Source organism: Cheilinus undulatus, linkage group 6, assembly GCF_018320785.1.
Source record: "Cheilinus undulatus linkage group 6, ASM1832078v1, whole genome shotgun sequence".
Taxonomy (NCBI): Eukaryota; Metazoa; Chordata; class Actinopteri; order Labriformes; family Labridae; genus Cheilinus; species Cheilinus undulatus.
In genome coordinates, this window is record NC_054870.1 from 32,531,697 (window position 1) to 32,553,991 (window position 22,295).

General features: G+C 39.5%; 1 protein-coding gene across 6 annotated transcripts in view; it reads right to left on the reverse strand.

The window, feature by feature from the left end:
* The window catches only part of adam12b (ADAM metallopeptidase domain 12b), a 166,832-nt gene that overhangs the window by 76,666 nt on the left and 67,871 nt on the right, over positions 1 to 22,295 (reverse strand). For all 6 annotated transcript variants that reach the window (XM_041789975.1, XM_041789973.1, XM_041789974.1 and 3 more), the window contains one exon: positions 18,811 to 18,884. In XM_041789975.1, the coding sequence (XP_041645909.1) occupies positions 18,811 to 18,884 (74 nt within the window). The remainder of the gene's footprint in view (positions 1 to 18,810; positions 18,885 to 22,295) is intronic.

The following is a 22,295-nucleotide window of genomic DNA, read 5'->3' on the forward strand; positions in this document are numbered from 1 at the left end:
TGATCAGCAGCAGGACTGAGGGCTCTGTTGATGGGAGGGAGTGGATATCCAAAAGGACAGAGACACAACTATCACCAAAGTCAAAGTCAAACACCTTCCCATAGATGTATGATCATTTTTTCTTCATCGATGAGAGAAGCTGATAGAGACAGCACTGCAATCTCTCATTAACGTCTGCCATCGATAATCAATCCTCCCTCCACTATAAACAGGCAAATAATCCATCAAATCATCAAAAACAGCTGATTTTCTTAGAATAAAATCATGGTATTTTGAAAATGAATGTTTTGGTCTACACAATCTATAGCCCACTTTATTTTGTGCTGTAGGAGCAGAATGTTTTACTTGTTTTACTTGCATGTCTTATTTAACATATTAAAATACTGTCAGAGGAGTAAAAGCTGTCTTAACATGATGAAAATATTTCAGGTGCTGGGCCACCACCTCAAAAGAACAGCAGTGGAAACACTGTGAAATATCCCAAGTCCTTAACTAAAAAAGCCCAGTCTGAATTCTCCAAATGTTTTTCTAAATGTTCCTGCACCAATTAGGGTGGTTCAATGATGGAAATTTTGAATGGGACAGAAATAACAAGATCCTGATGGGTGAGAAAATATATTTTCTTTCCACTTCTCCTTTAAAGCCAAAACTGAAAGGGACAGTGTTATTATTGCATAAGATAGAGTACAAAGGAGGAATCAATAGAGAATGATTACACACCAGTTGTCAGACATTTGTCCAGCATGTGAAAGTCCGGAATTTACAGATCACTGGAGTCTGTCTTTCCTCTGGATACGCCCTCTCTCAGTAGGGTTTCATTTTCATTTTATAGCACAAAGATGGTAACCTTATCTTTTATGCTTCCAGATATTTCTTCCTTTACTACCCATTACTTTTTATTACCGTAAAGTATTTAAAAGTCTCAAAGAATTCGGGTAAAAATACAAGCTGCAGGTGCAAAAAACACAAAGAGCAAAAATACGGTGGAAAAAAAGCCCCAAACCTCTACATGCTTATAATGGAGTCAAAGGGACGTGGGTCAGAAACTTTGTAATTTGCACTGAGGATTAATCAATGTCAATATTTCCTTTAGTTGTGAACTAAACAAGTAATAACTGCCAACAGTGGTGAGGTACAGCAGAGCTGTTAATGAATGAACTGTTTCATAGCTGCCGGCCTACATGTCCGGAATATTTAACACCATAAAACCATTCCCACACGGCAACATATTTTTCCTCATAACTGTATAAAGAGCATGATGTCATACTCCCCCTGCACCCTTAAAAAGGAATAGTTAGTCAAATCAGCAGGAGGTTAAATGCACTCATCTACAGTTCAGTAGAGAGAAGCCTGTGGATGAATCATGCCCAGTGGTCAACTGCTATGAGGCAAGCTTGACTCGTCCAGCTTGTATTAATTTAGCCCCTAGCATTTTGTGTCTTCTCCAGAAACTTTGCTAAATACTTCAAGAGCTAAATATTAGACAGTAAGTGTAAAATGTGTGGCAAAGGGAGTGTTTGATAACTTTCTTTTCAACTAACAAAGCAGCTCAGGAGACACCCGGGGTACTGGATGATGATGGTATGAGCTCTAAATGCCCACAAGCAACATCAGCACCTCTAATAAGCAGTGAACCATAAAGTCTTTATATGGCACGCTGTAGTGCTGTAGCACTAAATGAAGTTTCAATTTCAATTATCATTTTGGCTTCTCGCAATTATTAAAACAATATAACTGATATGAAGCAATTACTGAAAAACATGGCTAATTAATTCTTATACTTTTAATACATCATTTTTTATATTTTATAACATATCATGATATCATTTTGTCAGTATCAAGAGTGTTTCAGTCCAATAATAAATGTGATGTAGATGTTGTAAACCAACCAGTTAACTTCTTTGATATTCACAATCTCAATAACAATCAAAATAATCATAATTAGGACTTTGTTAATTAGGACATGGTAAATGTGGGAAATAGTTGCAAGTTTAAGCATTTTTTTTTTATTTCTACTCACTAACCAACAGGAATATTTCAAAAAGTCTCCATACATCTTAGATAGAGGCCCGATGTTAACTGTATTTAATTTAATCTGAGACGACTTGTAAAGGAGATTATGATGCTGATGATGTCATTTACCCCTATCAGATAAATAGTGAATAAGCATGACTGTTTTTATTAAAGAGGGGGTATTATACTTTTTTTACTCTGATTTCAAAACATAAAGTCACAATGTTGGGTGTCCATACTTCACGTCTGCAGATTTTCAAACCACAAGATAAACGTATGTGGCAGAAATCTTGGAATTAGAGTGTAAACTGATGAAAACGATTCGTTGGGAATCTCTCCAAGATCCTCCTGAGACAAGATTTCGATGGAGCAAACTGATGAGGTCATTGCAATAGGATCTCCTGACTGGTTTGTCCGTGCTGCCGGCAAAGTGGAACAGACCGCCCCCACCATGCCTTTTAGCCATTTAACACAGTAGTTACACACTTACCAAACAGATACGTCCTGCTCTATCCTTCGCCGCTGCTGGTTTTCTTCCCCCTCTGTCTCCAAACTATCAACATCAGACTCCAGGTCTAACACGTACGGATGTATATCAAAATTCGCCATATTTTACTCAGTCGGATCGGTTCGTTTAGAGTTTACAAGTGCTAGCATAGCAATATAGCCACATTGATTGGGGCAGCACAAAACACTGAGTCCTGCCGCACCAATCGGAGGAAAGCAGGTCTGTGGGGGGGGGGGGTGTTAAAGAGACAGCAGCGAAAAAGACGCATTTCAGACGGAGGTTAAATGAGGGCTTTTCAGGATGCCAGTGTGAGAAACATGAGGAGTTTTTTGAGCTGTAAACCATGTGAAACTACTACTTGGGTATCAGAGAGATGGTGTAAAGCCTTGAATAAAAAGGCATAACACCCCCTCTTTAAGGTGACAATGTGTTTAGTTAAGGAACATCACAGCTATTTTTACAGATTCAAGGCTTGTGTCCATTAACAGTATTTTTGTGTTAGCAATGCCCTAAACACCATTAAATCAGCAGCATTTTTGGGTGTGTTTCTATTCAAAGTTTTGGAGTTTATAGAGTTTGAAAGACGCACGCCCGGTCGTGGAGACGAGTCGGAGTGTAACAGAGAAAGCAAATTGTAGCAAGAATACTCACAATGCTGGGAGGAATAGAGGAACATTCACCCTCTGCCATGAGTTCCAGTTGTCCAGTGAGACCATGGGTAAGACTGTCAGTGCATCTGTTGGCACCCATAGCAAAGCCAGTGCTTTGTCCCACCATGTTTCCACCCCTTTGGGGATGGAGTAATCGGCGAATGCCGTGGTGGGGGGCACATAGAGATGGATCTAGGAATTTTTTTAAGGATTCTTCACTATTGGGAGATAGGGCTAATGGCGGAGGTCTGCGTGCTCTGAGTGCTTTTCTAGTTGAATCTCTGTTTTTTAAGGGGAGAAAGATTTAAACTCTCCTCCCATTTGACAATTACATTTCATTAAGCCAAATCCACAGCATGCAGTTTCTGTTCAGCTGTGTTGCTCTTTTAGCACCATCTGTTTTCGTTGTATGGAATACTAGGTATAATACGGTAGTTGAGCTCTCAGCCTGCAGTGATGAGACAGACTCACAGCCCACGAGTCGCTCTGCCGTTCTCCTCCTGTCACCTGCTGTCCTCACTGAGGAGTGTTCTCAGTCAGACCAGCGCGCCACAGTTTATTTACTTAACAGTATTCTTCCTGTTTTCTTTATATGCACAATTACGACCTAACAAGAGGAGAAAGCCGTTCAAAGTGATGCCAATCCCAGCCAGTGTGTGATTTCTGTCATTGTGTATGTCAGCACGTTCTGAGCAGAGAGGATAAAGTTGCAGCTTGCAATACACAATGAATAACGATCATTTTTCAGTCTAATAGGTCTCGTGCAGCATGTGACGGTGGCTGTAAACATGTGTGTCTTAGCAATTTACACTGGTGGTATTAAGCATTTCTGGTGTTTATGTCCCAGCCAACTTTTTAGATGAAAAATAGGTATTGAAAGTGCAGGTTATACACTGATTTTACAGTAATTTCAGAGCGATTAAAGTTGTGAGGAAAAGGAAATTGTCATGCAGAACTTCTGCTTCCCCTTGTAGTGCATCTTGCTTTGAATGCCTTATATTTGCTTCAAAACCAAGAAATTTTAAATTAAAAGAAAAAAGTAAGGATTGTCGTCATGGCACTGGTAGCTGTTTTAGACCTGGAAATTGTCCTTTCTCAAAAAAAAAAAAAATCAGAAAGCAAACAAACAAACAAAAAGAACACTGAAGTGTAAATGCACGATTAACCATGTGCAAAAAGAGAGAATATTACTAACTGGTAAATAGTTGTGTCATGTTGCCCTTCAAGGTGAGGTAAAAAAATGTCTGGGTTGTCACTGAAGGTCCTGCTTAGCTTCTCTTCCACCAGGACAAAACCTGGTGACAGAAGTATCAGCCCTTCTTGATTCTTGTTGGTCACTGAGAGAAAAGTAATATAGATCAACCCAACAGTTTTCCAAAAGCTGATGTTTTCCAAATGAGAGCACTGTGAATGCAGCTGACAGCTTTTTCCAGCCTGAGACACAGAGCTCAATCACTGAACAGCATTGATTTTGTATTTAAAAACATACAGGTCCTACTAATTTAACATTTCAATTCTGCATTGGTTTATTTGATGTTTTCATATGATCCTGACTACCTCAATACCAGTCATCATTTTCCCTTATAGATAATTATTTAGCAGTCCAACAATACCAGAAAAATTAAAGCTTAGAACAAAGGTAATCTTCACGATTTTGCATGAGAAAAAAATCATAAGTAACATCTCTGCTTTCATGAATGAAAGTAAGATAAACAAAACAACTTCAAGCTAAAATATCACCTGTCACATGATTCCTGGAAATCCATCCTAATCATAAATTCTCCAAAATGAACCATTAAAAAAATGTTGAAGACATATCATACAGGAAATTGATTCTTCAGCCCGATCTGCACAAGTGCCAAGCAGATAACAAACAGCTGTTGAACCCTCTCCAATGATTTTTTACACACTGAAGCTGATATATGGACCACAAGGCCGTGCAAATCTTCATTAAAAGTTCATGAGAAAGAAGAATTCCAAACAACCTTTGGAAACAGTTTCTGTATGCGAGCCTTGTACTGAGATGAACTGTTTTTTGCCTTTGCTGCTTCAATATTCTAATCCACAACAAGCTGCACACCGGAACTAATGAGTGACTTGGGATCTTCAAGGGAGGTGGCCTATTATTATTCATTGAAAAAGAGTAAACAAATGGCATAAATGTTAATGTCAGAGGGTTCCTATCGGGCCAATTAATCTATGGTTCCTCCCCTGGGCGGCCTCATTGTTCAGCCATATTTTTATGTCTTCAGGGGAAATATGCAATTAAGAGCCGAGCAGGGAAATATTAAAGATCTTTTTGTCTCTTATTTCCCTCCCCTTCTCTTTTATTTCCTTCTTACACTTTAATTCCTCTCCTCTTGAAAAAAACATTTAACAACTGGTGCATATCAACATGAATCAATTCCTGCCATCACACATTAGTGCCAATCCACTCTCTCCCCCGTTTCTCTTTAAGAAATCTTCAAAGTTAAAAAAAAATAGACTTGAGCATCACTTCTATGAGACAACTGCTTTTTATAACACATCGCCTCTGTGGTGACAGCACACATTCCAGACCATCAGCTCTCCAGGAGCAGACTCCATGGAGCTTCCTTTCCCTCCTCTTAAAAAACACCGCATGTCATTAAACCCACTCTTTACACCTTCATGGATGCTGCACTGATTCACCAATAAGATAATAGCACACAATCTGTCATTCTCCACTCCATTACCCTGCAAACATGGTGAAGATGGAAACTTTCACTTTGCTCTGTTGTATCATTCTTACATGAGGATCAGGGTGAGCGATCTGTCATTGACTGTGATGAGGAGTAACGTGATTGTCATGGCAGCTGGGTATTGAGCAGGAGATGTCAATTACTGGAGTGACTACGGCTGGTAGAACAACAAAATGCTTTTAGTTAATCAGAGCCAAGATTTGGGGTTTCTAGCTGTTCAGACGCTTTTCTCTGATAGCTGTGGATGGGATGAGCAGTTTGGAGTACGTCAGTGCTTGTCAAGATATAAAACCTTACTAACGACATTGCTGGGCAAATCATTTTCCCATCATATTCTGAATATGAACTGTGTTTAGTGGCCTAGTCAAAAGTCAAGGAAACGGTCTAAGTCACACACTATTTAATTAAGATGAGTCAGCATCAGTTGATAAATGATGGGAACTGGTCAAAGAAAGCAGTGTTAGCAGTGCTAGCATAGCCAGCCTTCTAGCACCCTTGCAGTATCAATATCCACATTCCTTTGCTAAATGTCATCACTCGATGCTTTGGTTGTATGAGAGTAGAGGATGACAGATATTGTTTTGTTAGGGCCGGTATTGATACTGATTATTAGTGGTTCATGAGACTGATAAATCCAGAAGTGATATGTGTTTGTTATGGTGAACAAAATGTACTTTATGTGGCAAAAGTAAGACAGCATGTAAAAAAAATAAAAAAAATAAAATAAAATAAAAAAAAATCAAGGAAAATAATTTAGCCCTCCACCAGGAAATGACCAGGAGGCATCCTTTACAGATACCCAAACCACCTCAACTGGTTCCTTTCAGGTAAAGGAGCAGTGGCGCCACTTTGAGATCCCTCCGGATGTCCGAGCTTCTCACCCTGTCTCTAAGACCAAGCCCAGACACCCTTCTGAAGAATCTCATAACATGATCCATTCTACCCTTAATCGTGAACAAGACCCAGAGATGCTTGAACTCAACGACACTGTGAGATATCCACTGTTTTCTATAGAGAAAGGTCTTCCAACTAGAAGGGAACCCCGAGGTAGACACAGGACTCACTGGTGGGATTATTTATCTCAGCTGGCCCGGGAAAGTCCCTGAATCCCCCAGGAAGAGCTGGAAAATGTTGCTTGGGAAGGGATGTATGGGCTGACCTGCTTAGCCTGCTGCCACCACAACCTGGTCCCCGACAAGTGGAAGTAGCTTCCTTGTCTACCTTTTCTGGCTAGATGTGTAGGAGAAGGTGTGCAGTAGTATGTATTTTGTGGTATTGATTGCCTAATGCCTGGCATATTGGTTAATCAAATGGTATGGAGGAATTTTCTCATCCTAATTGCAGCATGGAGGTCGACCTATAGTTTCTGCATACTTCCTTTCCTCCATTTCTATTGGTTCCTGACTGGTGTTCCTCATTTCCTGCCCCCGTCTGACATTCATGTGTCATAAGGACTGCATGAGTGCAAACAACCAATTATAAAAGCATCTCTATCAGTAACAACCAATGATCCTCCTCTCTTTTGTGGCAGCATCCGACTAAGAGTAAAGGTCCTTCATTCAGAGTACATCATTGTTTTGATCTGTTTACTTCAAATGTAAAAAGTTCTGATGGTACATGAGTGTTTTGTATTTGGATTAATTTTAAAATCTTGTTAGTTAACTGAGTTTAACATTTTGACTAAATGTATGGACTTAAATGATGACTGACTTACTATCACTTGTTGTCTTAAAAATATTACTGGTTTACAGCTGCCTGCTTTTTGTCCGCTTTTTTGTCTTCTTAAATGTCATCAACTTTGTCCCTTTGTTCCCAAACCTCAACAATTAACTTTAGGGAGGAAAAATCAATGCACCCAACATGGAGATGAACAAAACTGTGAAAATAATAAGCAATATAAAACCTTAAGATTGAACTTCAGCCCTTAACCAAATAAATCCTGTTACATCATGTTAAACATGGAGCAAAAATTAGCAGTATTCTTGTGGATTTCCTGTTTTTGTTCTGAGATAATTTATTTATAATGTTCAGTGTACGTTATCATCTTCTCAAACAAATCATCAGCAGTATATTACTGTACACCCCATCGGCTCTTGTGTTTATAAACACGCAGCTTGTGGATTCATTGTGCTGCTCCAATTTTGTTATTGAATTCAACATGGACCCAGCTCAGCAAAAACTTCCCCTCCATTGGTGATGTCACATGATGCACTTCCTCTCATTACCTTGTTTTCCAAGGGGAACATCTGGATTTATTGCTGACACAAACTTCCTGTAACATGCGTGTGTATATAGGACTACCTTTTGTGTGTATGTTTGCATTGTGTGTGCATGTCCTCACGCTGTATGTAAGCAACCCTGACCTTTAGAGCAGATGAATGAATGCTGTCTATTCACTGATAAAAGCTGATGGTCATATTTGGCTGAAATCTGTTGTATGTAAGCTAAAATCGATGGAGGGTGTTATGCAGGCATGGTGGCAAACGTTTTATGTAGATGAATTAGGCTGTAATGGAGGCAAACATATAACATACATGATAATGTCCTTTAAAAAGCTGCAAACCAGTTGCTTAAGCTCTAAAGCAGCAGCAGTCTCAATAATCCCCATAATCTGTGTGTAGCATCACCTGTAAAGGCTGATAGCACTGTGAAAGATATTGCTGGCATTAACCAAATCAGATAAACGCCAGCAGGAGTGTGAAACAGCTGCTGAGCAGAACACTTCTTATTTCTCATGGGTCCACTACAAATGACCGCTTCTGTGCATCCTGCTGAGTTACAAAGGAGGATGGAAATTACACACAAAGCAATTTCTACTTGGAAAAGTATTTCTCATGAAAACCTTCTATGGCTGAAGGTTTGTAGAGGTTGTGTATGAAATGTTATTATGATACACTCTGCTGTTGTGAATGCTCTGGCCTTGGAGCTGTAATTCAATGACAAACAGCACACTAATGGCTGTATCCTGTCACAGACGAATGCATGAAATTGCATTATAACAAACCACAACGCACCTGCATTTTATTATCTAGAAAGGTCTGCCTATGCACCAAGAGGTAATGTAATCATTCATGTACCAAGCAGTATAATCCAGTATTTTACAGGAGTATTTCCTGCTGATGCAGATAAATGATGCCCAGGATAAATACAGATACTCTGTACCATCAACATCTTTAGCTTTTTACCACCATATGAAAAAACCTCCAACCTGGAAAATGCATTTTCTACGCACATCTCTTACACCATACTGATTATACCAGTCTTATTCAAATAAAAAGCATGTGTAGGGCTGCAAATGCATCACTTCTGCAACCTGAATTGAAGGTTTTTACTCTAAAGTGTTCAGAAATGAAACTGAAAATTGCTTACACTTACAAAATCCTCATCCCTCTACCTGCGAGCAGCCTTCCCAATTGACCCCCCTGCAATCTGTACAGTTTATGCAAGGTTAAAAGCTGTTAAGATGAGAAGACACTCAGCTTAATGTTCCCTTACATGACTGTGAAATTAACAGAGAAAAACATTTAACATAACATGGCCATATTGTGTACAGCCCTCCTCTTTACTGCTATAGGTCCCTTTAAGTAGGTCTGTAGCTGTGAACAAATAATGATGCCATATGCTGATATACTGCTTCAGTGCATATGCATATGTAAATGTTTCATTGAAGGTGGAATTAGGGCAACAAATGGAGCGCATACTTTCTCAGCTAAATGATTCCTCAAAATGTACTACTGTATCTGCTGTAGATAAAAAAAAACTGGTCCATGCAACATAATAACACAAAAATGTAAGTAGTGCCAAAGTAAATCCTGTTTTCCAGGTCAGGAGTTTGGATTCAACTTAAACTATTATCTGGTAAAAAAAAAAAAAGGGTTAAAAGGCTTAACAGGGATTGTCCCTAGAGATCTCAGAGTCTTGAAAATCAATCACACTTTAAGGGAATGAGGAAGGCAAAGAGAGAAAGTGAACCTAAGATAGGGAGAGTCTTAAAGAGAAAAACCGAAGACTATAAGAGACTTTGAGCAAGCTTGGCTCTGATGCCTGGCTCTGATCCCACCAGTCAAAAAACCACCACTCTAATCTTTTTTGCCCTGAAACACCTGAGACTCCACTTTCTTTTTTTGTCTTATTGTCCTTCAAGAGCAGGCAACTTTCCCCAAGGGCGTTCTGCTATCCACAAACTCTTTAGCCAGCTAATTAAAGATGGCAGGAGGCAAAATGTGATTACTGTGTGCTCTCAGCTTAACAAAAACTACAACTACAATGTCAATGGGGGAAAGAAATCAATAGTCAAACAGAGAGGATGTGTAAAAAAAAGCTCATACTTTACTCGTGTGCTCATCTTAACAGGGAAGATGTTTGTGATAGTTTCCACAGCACATATTGACCAAGTGTTAGAGGACAGTTGGAGGACTGCAGAAGCATTTTTTCTCAGCATGACACAAAGGCAACAGGAGGAAAAGGACAGAGCCACTGAGGATACCTTTTTAAAACATAAAAGTCCATGTTAGTGTTAATGTTGTTGACTAAATAAAACTAAATACGTTTTCCAACAACCTTATTTACCACATGAAAGGCAGAATGATAATGAGCTAGAAATAGATCTTTGATAAAAACTGAAGAACAGGTTCTTTGCAGATGACATCACAGAGCAGTAGAGAACACCCTTAGTGGTGGTTTCTACATAGAGAGAGACTACCAAACAGGCCATGTTTTGAGCTTTTTTATGACTATACCAAGTGTCAAAGTGTGAAATATAAACATTCTTAATTCTTCAGCTACTTTTGTGTCCTGAAAGTAGTGAAATATCCAGGCAAAAACAATATATATATATCTTTTAAAGTCACAGAGAAACAGCAGCAGGCAGGTCTAAAGTCTGAATCCATTGTTTCCATAAAGCGGTCCTGTTTTGTTCAGTAGAGTTTTGCACATTAAACTCTGATTTCTCCTGTGTTTCCTCAGCTGAGGTCCATCTCACCAGCCTCCTGCCTTACTCGTTCGGACAGGAAATCCATCTCTTTTTAGAGATCCAGATCTTTTGGCTTAGCTCAGCTCAGATGGTTGTTCAAGTCCCAAACAGCTCCAAATTTGGCAACAGTATGGCTTTTTAAATGTGGATTAAATAACGACAAAGGACAGAGGAAAGGAAACTGTCTCTCAAACAGTAGCTGGCTACAGCTGCTAATGTAAAAGTGTGGTTTTGTAGTGCAGGCTAGTTCATGAATGGCTCATCATTACTCTGTCTCCTACCCCACAAGGATCATTTGGTTGGTAGTACATCACCATTTCAAGTAAAAGCATGTTAGTGAGAAAATGAGTATTTATTTTAAATATGTTAAAAAGTGCGTAGCTCAGTACAAGACTCCACAAGACCCTGATCTCCCTTCACCTGGCTAAATGACGCTGGGAAGCCTGCAGAACTGAATAAATTGTGATACTGAATGCCTCCACACCAGGTTAATCTGTGGTAAACATTACTTCTTTGTAAAGTGCGGGAATCGTATTCAATATGTAGAAATTTTCTGATCATAACTGCAGAGTAGAGATCCGTTTAGAGATGTTAAAGGTCACATATCTTACCCTTTAGAGAAAAGTCTATATTGGTCTTAGAGGTCCCCAAAACATGCCTGTGAATTCCCAATTCTTGGGGGCACTGTGGACATATTTTTGCTAGAAAAGCCTGAAAAAGTATATTTTGCATAATATGTGACATCCCTATTCATTACTAGGGGCTGTCCCCAACGACCTGACCCCCAACTAATCAAGTAAGTTCAAAGAGAATAATGTTTTGACTAAATGAAAAAATTTGGGAGGATTTTTTAATGAATAAAACTGGACTGAAATGCTTTGAGTTTTCGTTGACTTAATGTTGACTAAAACATGAAGGAGTGAAAACGTTGCTTAAGCTAATGAACCTTTTAATCTAAAGACTAAGACTAAATTCAAAATAACTGCCATAATTAACATTGGTCCATGTACAGGACACAAGTGTTCTCTTCCATGCAGTAAAGTACCAAGAGGTAGAGAGTACCTGAAAAACACAATGAGGCTAACTGCTTGTAGGTGACTGGTGTTTGACCTTGTAATAATGAGACAATTAATTGTGACAAGCATAACAAAATGCCTTGGCACCCAAAGTGAAGTCACACAGAGACTTGGCACCAAAGTGCAAGTACACATGTGCTGGCAACAAACAGCAGCCTGAGGTCCAACGTTCCCCACCGGTGGCTTTGACAGGGTCTCGGGTTGCATGGTGACAGGAGTGCTGCTCAGCAAAAACACAAACATGTGTGAGGCGAGCGTGGGAGGGAGAGACAGGGATAGAAAGAAAAACCTGGATATAGACAGAGAAACAGTGTGACGTGACAGGAAGAGAGCATGAAAACAACTTGTCCACAGACATGCAGGAACAGAGGAAGCGGGAGTGATGGAAGTCTTGGTGCAGGAGGGAGCAGAAAAGGAGGAAGGGCTACTCATGAAGTTTGCTGCTCAGCATCAGGAATCAATCCATTCCCCGAGCAGGTCTTTAGGTCAGCACAGGTTTGTAAAGACCACACTGAAACCTATCATTACTGCTGAGGTATACAAACTGTATGAAAGGTTTTGGAGCTGACTTCTGAAAAGTGAGCAGGTAATGGCTTTCCACACAAATAGAGCTGCTGAAAGATGAAGTCTATACATACATATATCATACATCCTCTATAGCGCAAAGCATCTTGAAAGACATTGGCATCGTTAGCTGTGCTTCTGACACGGGTTGCATCTTCTTACACACTCAAAACATGCAGAGGATGTTGCTATGGGGATTTTTTTCTGGTCAAATCCATACTGACATTGTTTGGATGTGGCCATGTGGTCAAAAAAGGCCCTTTCCTCTTTTCTTCCTGCCACAGAAGAATTAAAGGAAATGTTCTCACTGGGAAACACATGGGTTTGTGCAGAAAGCTAGTAAAGACTATGAGCACATCCAGCTCATTGTGTTTCAAGAAGACGAGGTGAGAAAAGAGATTTTAAGCATTGAATTGTATGCTTGAACAGGGTTGAAGTGGCTCACAGTGATAAAACACCTTGTACATCTTCAATCTAAAAGAATGGAAAGAAGCATATCATACAGTTCCAAAGGCCATATATTTAATCATGTTTCTATTCTTTAATAGATATGAAAGTTGGATTTAAAGAAACTGGCAAATTTCTCATGTGAGCAACCCACGGTCAGCTCTGCTGCTCATCCTATAAATGCATGTTCCTTACAAATGTGGCACCATTTAAAAGGGAAATTAACAGGCTTTCCAACGATGTTGCCAAGAAGTATTTTTACAACAAAGAAATAATTTATCAAACAAAAACCTCCTTACATTTTTTTAGAGAGATTAAAAAGTTAAAATGCTGGTAAAATCTTGTAATGTTTAATGTATTTTAAGTGCATTAAGATTACCAGGTGGGTGTAAAAAACAGCACTGTCACTGATTAGGTTGAGCTAGAGGTAACAGAGGGGTTTCTTTCCTCCTTTTCTTTTAACAACCATTGATTGGTAGGTGTGTGGGTGTCATTACAGTTGACCGAGGTTTTCTCCGGCTGACTACAGCCCTTCAAATGTGTTGGTAACAGCATGTAAGCATAGGAGAAGGCCTTACAGGCTGTTGTAGTGTAGCAGAAAATATGCATCATTACACTATTTTGAATAATGGCCTTTAAAGTCTTGCCAGAGTGTAAACTAAATGCATGAAATACTTCTCAGGTGTTATGTAAATGAAATAAATTATTAATTTTATCATGCTGGTGTAGGCATATTTTTTCATTTGTATTTCCATTTGGAATAATAAAGACAGCTTCATGACAAGTTGGTGAATCAAAATTCACAGAATGCAGGAAATAAATTACTTGAAGCTTGAAATGTCACCTGGGAGACCTAGACCTATATTCAGGGATTTAATGACGCTTGTGCATACACACATAAGCCTTACGATCATCATTCATTTCCCCCAAAAGGCCCACAAATCACTTTTAACATTTAAGCACATAACATATATAATGTAATTAAATTACCTTGGTTTAACTGAGATCCAAAAAGAAGATCAATGTCCTAAGTCAGAATTAAAAATACCAACAAAAAGAAATGTCGTTTGCATGTTTTTGTGTCCTTCCTTGATTTATTTTGCCTCTGAATACATGTGATAGGTACTGAAAGGTCAAAGAGGATGCTCTTTATGGTGTTTTTAAAAGTACTGTTAAAAAAGTCTTTTATTTTGTTATAGTTAAGCTAAATTTCTTCCCCCTCCTGTAGCCCTCCACCCCTCATGTACTGGCAGTAGGCAACCACTCCTGACAGATAAACCGAGGGAAACACTAGAGCTAATTTGGCTTATTCTAAGTAGGCTGGAAACTTGGCTTGGAGGTCAGAATAATTTTAGATGTAGAAAACTTCTGTAAAAGGGCCAAAGTTGTACATCTTTGAAGCTTCTTTCCTCACACATTGACACCTTGGATCTCCAGACAGTGCTATTGAAGCCTTAAATCAAGACTAATGTAGAATGTCCCATTAGACCGCCATTAATCATTTGAAGCTGGATAATTGAGCCATTGATCAATGTTGTACATCAAAGCAGCCACTGCAGGAACAAGTCTATGCCTGTCCAGTTCAGTTTGCACAGTACGGCACATCAAGCCTTAAATATTGTATATGACAAGAGTAATCCTGCTGCTCTACAGTGAAAGAAACATGACAGATCAGTGCCAAAACTTTTTTAAAACCATGCTGGATATCAAAGTTTACATAAAATGTTATATTGCAGGTAAAATCAAGCAACTCTGGGCATATGATCAAAACAACCACGTATAAAACAAGTTAAAGGAGTACGAGGTGTCCAAAGGCAAAGAGAAGCTGACTTTAAATACACACTTGAATTACATACCGACACGATGGACACTGAGCCCACACATACTCAAAACACACACAGTGGACCCACTGATTTCTCTCAGTAGATCTGTACTTGTCTCTCTGTAGCCAAGTTCTCCTGGAGCTGGGCCAAGCAGCTTTAAAACGGCAGTTTATTAATTGGATCTGGTAGCCTGTTTATATTAGTGAGGACTGAGATCATTTCACACTGGCCTTGGAACAGGTGTGCTCTGCAGCGGTGCCAAATGAGGAAGCTGCAAGGACTCAGCAGATTCAACAAAAAACGGATGAGCCTTCATGGATAACCTGCTATAAATCAGCAAAAAAGCAGCGTGCGCTGGCCTCTCTGCATCAAGATCTATTCTCCTTAAGAGGAATTAAAGTCCAATAACTTCAAACACTCATATCCTCCTTCCCTGCTCGGTCCAAGGATTATTTGAAATATAGCTTTTAGGATCTCAAATTTGATCATTTTCTGGGCACTGCACTATGTACAAAACTGAAGGTGTATTAGATTTAATTGCAAACATTTCCATTTTAGCCTTTAAGTGACTTAATGATTTAGACAAGAACTACAAAAATTAGCTTAGTCAGTTGAAATCCCTTTGTAATAATACACAGCTGTTGGAACATGTACCTTTTTCTTTACTTAGAATTGAAAGAAATAGTGCAATGTCAGTCTGCAGAGTGGCCATGCCCCCGTTTGGGTGAAAGCAATCTCTGTGTTTGAATGGCAGATGATTGGGAAACAACTAGCAAAGTTATTAAATGCTATTGTGTTGTCTTTTTTTAGCTTAAAATAACTAAATAGCAATAATTTACCATGTTTTTCTTTATCCTTAATTGACAGGGGAGAGTAAAAGAAGAGCTCTGTGTTTTTGGGCCGAATCCTGAGAGGATTACAGCGGTCAAATGTGGGGTCATTACTGTGTTTCTGACCTGACTATGAGTTAGTGATCACTCTGTACTAACAGGAGCTTTGGTCTGCTTGACTGCACGCAGATTTTTCCCACCTTCACCAATGTAATAATGAAGTTTAAAAAGTTAAAAATAAACTCATTTTAAAAACACATACATAAGGTCAACATATGGGGCCGTTCGTCCAGTTTGACTGTCTTAACAGACCCTCTTGTATATGCTTAAAACTTTAACAACTATAAGATGCCAATCACTATTCTGAGATGTCATGTTTTATGCATAGCCCACTAAGTATTGGATATGGACCCTAAATAACTGTTGAACAATTGTACAGTTTTCATATTTTTAGCTTTTAAATTGCGTATGCCCCAAACTTTCCCATTGATCTCCATTTATTTTGATGAAACATTTTCACCAAGAAAGGGGCAGAGCCAATATCTTTTGGGGAAAACACACAAATGGGTTGAAGTTATTTACAGTCACAAATTTTTTTGATCAACTGGTCAGATTCCAGATGAGCCGTCTTGCAAACCTTCAAGTTGACAGGCTTGTTTCCAGCCAGAGAGTAACTGAACCAATCAGTGTCATTCAAAGTGAAAGAGGCAGCAGCTATGGGTGCGGTTTAGTTGAAGCAACTACAAGCCTGTAAACTATGGCAGCCTGTGAGGACACTGGCATGGATGCAGCGATAGCAGCGGTTTTATCAAAACTAGTCAACATTTCTTGATTTAACCGGTGTTATGACAACAGGTAGCAGAAATTGACAAAACACCAGAACAAAATATTTTCTTGGTGGAAAAGATGATTTTACTCTTGTCCTGTCTGGCTATGGCAATAGATTAATTTCCCATCTGGCTCCACTGATGCTTAAGAATCATGTATGGATTTGACAACAGCTGCCTGTCCAGCTCAAGTTATTTAGAAAACATGTCATGTTTTGTCACGCTGATTGGCCTGAACTGAATGTAACAAACATAATGATCATCCAGTAACCGCCCAAGTCTTTTCTTTAAAAGCTCTTGCCCTTACCAGACATATATACATATATGTATGGGCTGCTCAGATGTAAGTGAAATATATCCCACGCCCATGTGAAACAGTCTCTGTGGCATGTTAGGTGAAATCATTTAATAGTACAACCAAATTTCCCACACAAGTGAAACCTGACCACTACCCACTGAGAGCTATAAACATAAACCTATTTTAGCCTGCAACATTAAACAAGGCCGGGAATTTAAAAAAAAGCTGCTCTGAGTAATCTGAAGATATCCAAAGTGACAGCATGCATCAGAGACTGAAATCAGTGAGGATGCTTTGGGGAGTGAAGAGAAATTTTTGTCATAAAAAATGATCTTGTCAAACACAATGCCTAACTGTCATGTCTTACCATTTTTTTGAAAATCAAATCAACTATCAGGCATATCTCAGAAAAACTGGACTGGTACAACTAAACGGTCTGCAAATGGTGTGCCTATTGTTAATTGTTAAAGGACAGAAAATATTTAAGCATTGTCAGGTACAGAATTTTTCTGCAAATCACAGAGAAAAACTTTATCATCTCTACATCATTAGTTGTTTCCTTTCACACAACCTCATTTTCCCTTCTGCCCCAGACTGAATGCTAACAGCCTGGACATAACGGACCCATGCTGAGGTCAGAGACCACCTGTTCTGGGTTGGCTGAACTGGTGAAGCGACAGAGGACACATCTGGCCTGACAGGGAACAGGCCGGATGGGAATGGCAGCGAGCTCTCGGGCTTCAGGCTGGTGACGGATGACTCACAGCTGACGCCGAGGTCACGGTAGGTTACATGGCGAACGGGGAACAAAAGGGTCAGTGGGGACACAGTTTTTCTAAAGCATGTGTCATTTCTGGACAGGGCTTTTATATTTAAGGATATTTCTGTACTTTCTTTGGCAGGTTATTTGAATTGCAGCAGTTTGGGTCAGGGAGGATATCTGGAGATGTGTGTAAGGAAGGGATTCAGAGGGTAACTCCTAATACACTGACCATGCTAACAATAATATCATGTAAATAATTATTGTAAGTCACAGTAAGTCACAATAATAATAATACTTCATGATTCAGGATGACTTCTGACTTTTTTTTTACCACCCTTTGTTATCCATATTGGAATATAAAAAATGGGATGATGTGTTTAATGTGTTATTTATCCCCAACAATATTATTTGTCTTAACAGCCTCGTAAAATTTTTGAAAAAATATGTTAAGATAGTAGTAGTTGGCCCAGAATGTCAGATGTACAACTGAGACTGAATATCAATAACAATAATTTCTTTGGGTCTCAGTTTCCACAGTGGAGGTTGTTTTTCATTTTCACTCACTGTGATTCTTCATTTTAAATACTGAAAACAGTGCAGACATCTCTGCATTCAGACTTGTATTGGTCAAAGAGTAACAAATGTTGGAGGTCTGAAAAGTCACAAACCAAGTCTATCATTCTTATGTCAATATCCATGTCCCAAAGCGGCCGAGTAAAAGATTGTGTCTACATTCTTGTTTGACAAAGGGATATTGGTCAAAACTAGATTTCAGACAGTAATGCCATCTCTTTCTAAAATTACAGTTCCTCCAGACATGTAGCCTGCCTCACCGCAATCTCCCTTCCCTACATGTGAAAGTTTGTACGTCTGTTTGTGTTTATCTAAATATTTATGAACTCCAAATGATCCCCACCCCTTGTTTCACAGTTCACTGTGTTATTTTCCGTAGACTGGAGGGGATAGGAAGGATGAGAGGAGAGGGAAAGCAAAGGAAAGGGAGGGTAAGAATGTCCTCGGAGCTCTTTTCTGCCTTATTCTTTATCAGCTTTCATCTCTCGGCCCTTCAGAGAGACTCAGCCATAAAAGAGTCCAATCACTAGGGGATATATTATTTTCTCCCAACTTGAATACTCTACATATAAGCTCGGACCCAAACAACTTCTTCTCCAATGCATATATAAGTCATGTTATCCAGCTAGCAGCTCAGGTTCCTTTCTTTGCTGTGTGCTTCATTTAATAAATATAATGTTTCCTCTGTCCTGGTGCTCATGATGAGAAAGCAAAGGGGGTTCTTAATGAACCACAGGAAAACTCACTCATTCTTCTCCAGCAACAGGATCAGCTGTTCACCTTCCGCACGTACCAGCAGCTGCAGTGACGCAGGATAACTCTGAAAGACAAAAAGATGATGGGAGTGATGAGGTGGTGCCCGGATCTCACCCATCCTGCCTGAGGATCAACCTTCCATTGAAGCTTCACCTCGCTTTGACACACAGCACAAGCTCTGTACAAGGCAGGATGTGGCAAGGCACAATAGTGTCAGAGGAACAGGAAGACAGCTTCCTCATCCTACACTTTAAGTCTGTGCATGACACAAAAGTTGGCACATTAAACTTGTTTTAAAAAGTTTTCCAAGCAGTCTGGCATTTTAAAGTGATAATCCTTGTCATTTCAGTCAAAGAATATCCCCTTTTTGATATGATTTATATGCAATGCTTGTGCAGTTTATTCAAATTCCCAATAGCCTTTCTATAAAGGGGTTTAAATTAGATTCAAATTACCCTATAACTAACAGGGATTCAAAGACATTTAATTCGGCAAAACTTTATCTCATTAATGATACTCTCACTCTTCATTGATCGATCTTTTAAAAGAGCATAAAATCATGCCCTCTTTGGCAGAAAGATCTAATTGCAGTGCAGGAATAACTGTGATGACTATGTGATGCGACTATTCCAGTGCCACTGATTTATGGCTGAGAGAACTTGGGATGATTTGATTCTAAATCAAATCTCAAAATAGCAATTTTCCCAAAAAACGCCCGAGGATGACTTGACATTTTTTTGGAAAAAAAGATGTCAGAGGGAAGAAATGCCATGAGCAGCGGCATGGAAGCAAAGAGTATTCATGCCCAAGGCTAAATCTGCTATTAGACCAGCTTTATAACACGAGCATAGATCAAACAGAAACTGTCTGACATGTCCACAGTGGGGGACAGTTTAAGATCGTTACATTGTCACTTGATTCTTCAGAAAAAATGCTTTCTCTTTCATAGAAATGTCTTTGGTGTGCTGAGTGACAGCTCTGTACTACAGTGAGCATGTCTAGGTTTGTTTGTGAGTGTGCCTGGAAGTATATCTGTGTGCAGAGAGTGGATGTCACTCTAATGACTGTGCAATACTTTACGACTGCTTGATAACCTTTTACTGGCACACAGAGCTGCTACATAAATCTGTTACCCGCAGAGGTTTAAGTCTTCCAGCAGTAAGACAATCACCAGCTGCCCTGGCGGTCAGTTTAATTTGGAAGGGGTCAGGTTGTAGATAGCCTATTGTGAGATCAATGTATTTCCTCAGTAATAATGCCTCATGTCAGCTGGAACTTGTGGTTGAGCATATCTGATGTGGCTTTGAAAGGAAGGTGGGGAGGCCCTAAAGCTCAGAGTTGCATTTTTCCTCACGCCTATGGTAATGTTAGTTAAAAACAATACATTTAATTAACATCTATGCCCTTTTCTGATTTAAAAAAGTACAAGGGTGGGAAAAAAATGTGTGGTGCTATTTTCACATATTCACTCTTGACAAACTGTCAGGAGGCGGGATTTGATGTACAGAAAACTAATCAAATTGTCAGATAAAGCAACAGAGTGTGACATTATGATGATGATTTTTGCACCAATATCAATGCTACGTAACCTTGCAAAGCAGATGGATACGCCTGTTTCCGTGTTTCTCACTGGCGGCTCCATCTTGCAAATCTACCGTCTGAACTGTTTGGGCCCGGTTAGAAAGTGACAGGACCAATCAGCGACGAGGGGCAGTACTTTTGGGTGTGGTGGAGTCGTGACGTAAGCAAGCAGCAAAAAGAGGCCTGTGCAAGTATGGTAGAGGAAATTAGCATGGATGCTGCTAAAGCGCCAGTTTTATCAGAACTTGACAAAATTTATTCATTAAAATAAGAACAAAGAACAGCATTGAGTTGTTTCTTTCCAAAAACGCCAAAAGTCGTGTACTTACATGTCTACAGTCGCCATGGTTCATGTTACCCAGTTCTCTATGGAGTTTACTCCTTTGGTATAGGGGCGTATCTCAGTAGTGGCTACCTCACATGTTTTGTTGCTCTGATTGGCCCATAAAGATGCAACACATGTGTGCACTACATCACTACATCAGTGGTTCTCAACTGGTTAAGTCTCAGGACCCACCACTGACTCTTCACTGAGAAATTGCGACCCATATCTCAGGTATTTTTTGACCAATTTGGTTTATTTGATAAAAAATATACTGTTTAGACATGGAACAGCACAACACACATGACAATTTTTTTGGGTGCAACTTTCAATTTCAGGAACACATTTGCGACCCACTTTTGGGTACTGACCCACCAGTTGAAAACCACGGCACTACATCACAGCATATGCATTTTAGGTGGTGATGGCAGCGTTTCAAAATTCCATTCTGTGGCAGAGATATTTTCATTGATGACAGTACTGATACCCATTTACTGTATGGAGCTATTATTGTTGCAAACGTGTACAAAGATCTCAGAAGCGTGTACAGGTCTGCAAGATTTGAACCCCAGACAAGGTGAATGAAAGTCTGCAATACTGTCACTCATCCATCATCAGCGGAGTAATGTGATTTAGATGTCAGCATTGGTTGGTGCCATTTAGCTCCGTGCCAGACTGACAATCTTTCTCTTCCCCTGTAATTTATATAAATATAAATGTTACAGACCACTCTGCTGATCTTATTGCTAACATCACCCGGCTCATACAGCGCCATAATGGGGATTTCTGTTAAATACAACACAATGAACCCCTGTCTTGTAGAGATGGCAATTCAACCACCGCTGTGATTCGATTTTGGAGATAAGGAAGTCATTATTTTCTTCACTCTTTCAATGAAAATATGAATAATAACAATAACAGTATAATACGATAACATTTCTCCTTCCACACTGATGTTATATAGAGCCCTTACTAAGTCTTACCTGCTGCCTCCTGTGTGATGCCGATGTGATGAGAAAGGCAGCCTTGCCTGTGAGCCTGCGCTGAGGGCAACAGACCCAACCTTTACGCTTACAGATCTAAGTACACGCTTACGGATCTGAGTGCAAATCATGCGTGGTACAAGTGTTGCAAAAGTCATGAGTGTATGACAGCCAATTGAGAGGCAGATTCTGAACCAAAATGAACTAAGTTCACATTTACAAATTGGTCTACATATTTGCAGATTAGTGCACGCATTTGTGGATCTTTGTACAAATTTGCAAAACTTTGCACACATTTGCAAATCTTTACACGGACTTGCAGATCTGTACACACATTTGTGGATTTATGCGTAGATCTTTGTACGGATTTGCAAATACATTTGCAACAATAATAGCTCCATATTACTGCTCCCCACTAATGCATACTGATGGACAGAAAACATAATGAAGCTGTCCACCAGTTGCAAACAGTTGTCTGATATAAATGTCACTCCTTTCCACTTGCTTGTGAATTTTTCGGAATATTTCCTGCAAAATGGACTTCAGCTAGGATAGCGCTTTTCTAGTTGTCTGGCAACTGAAGGTAATG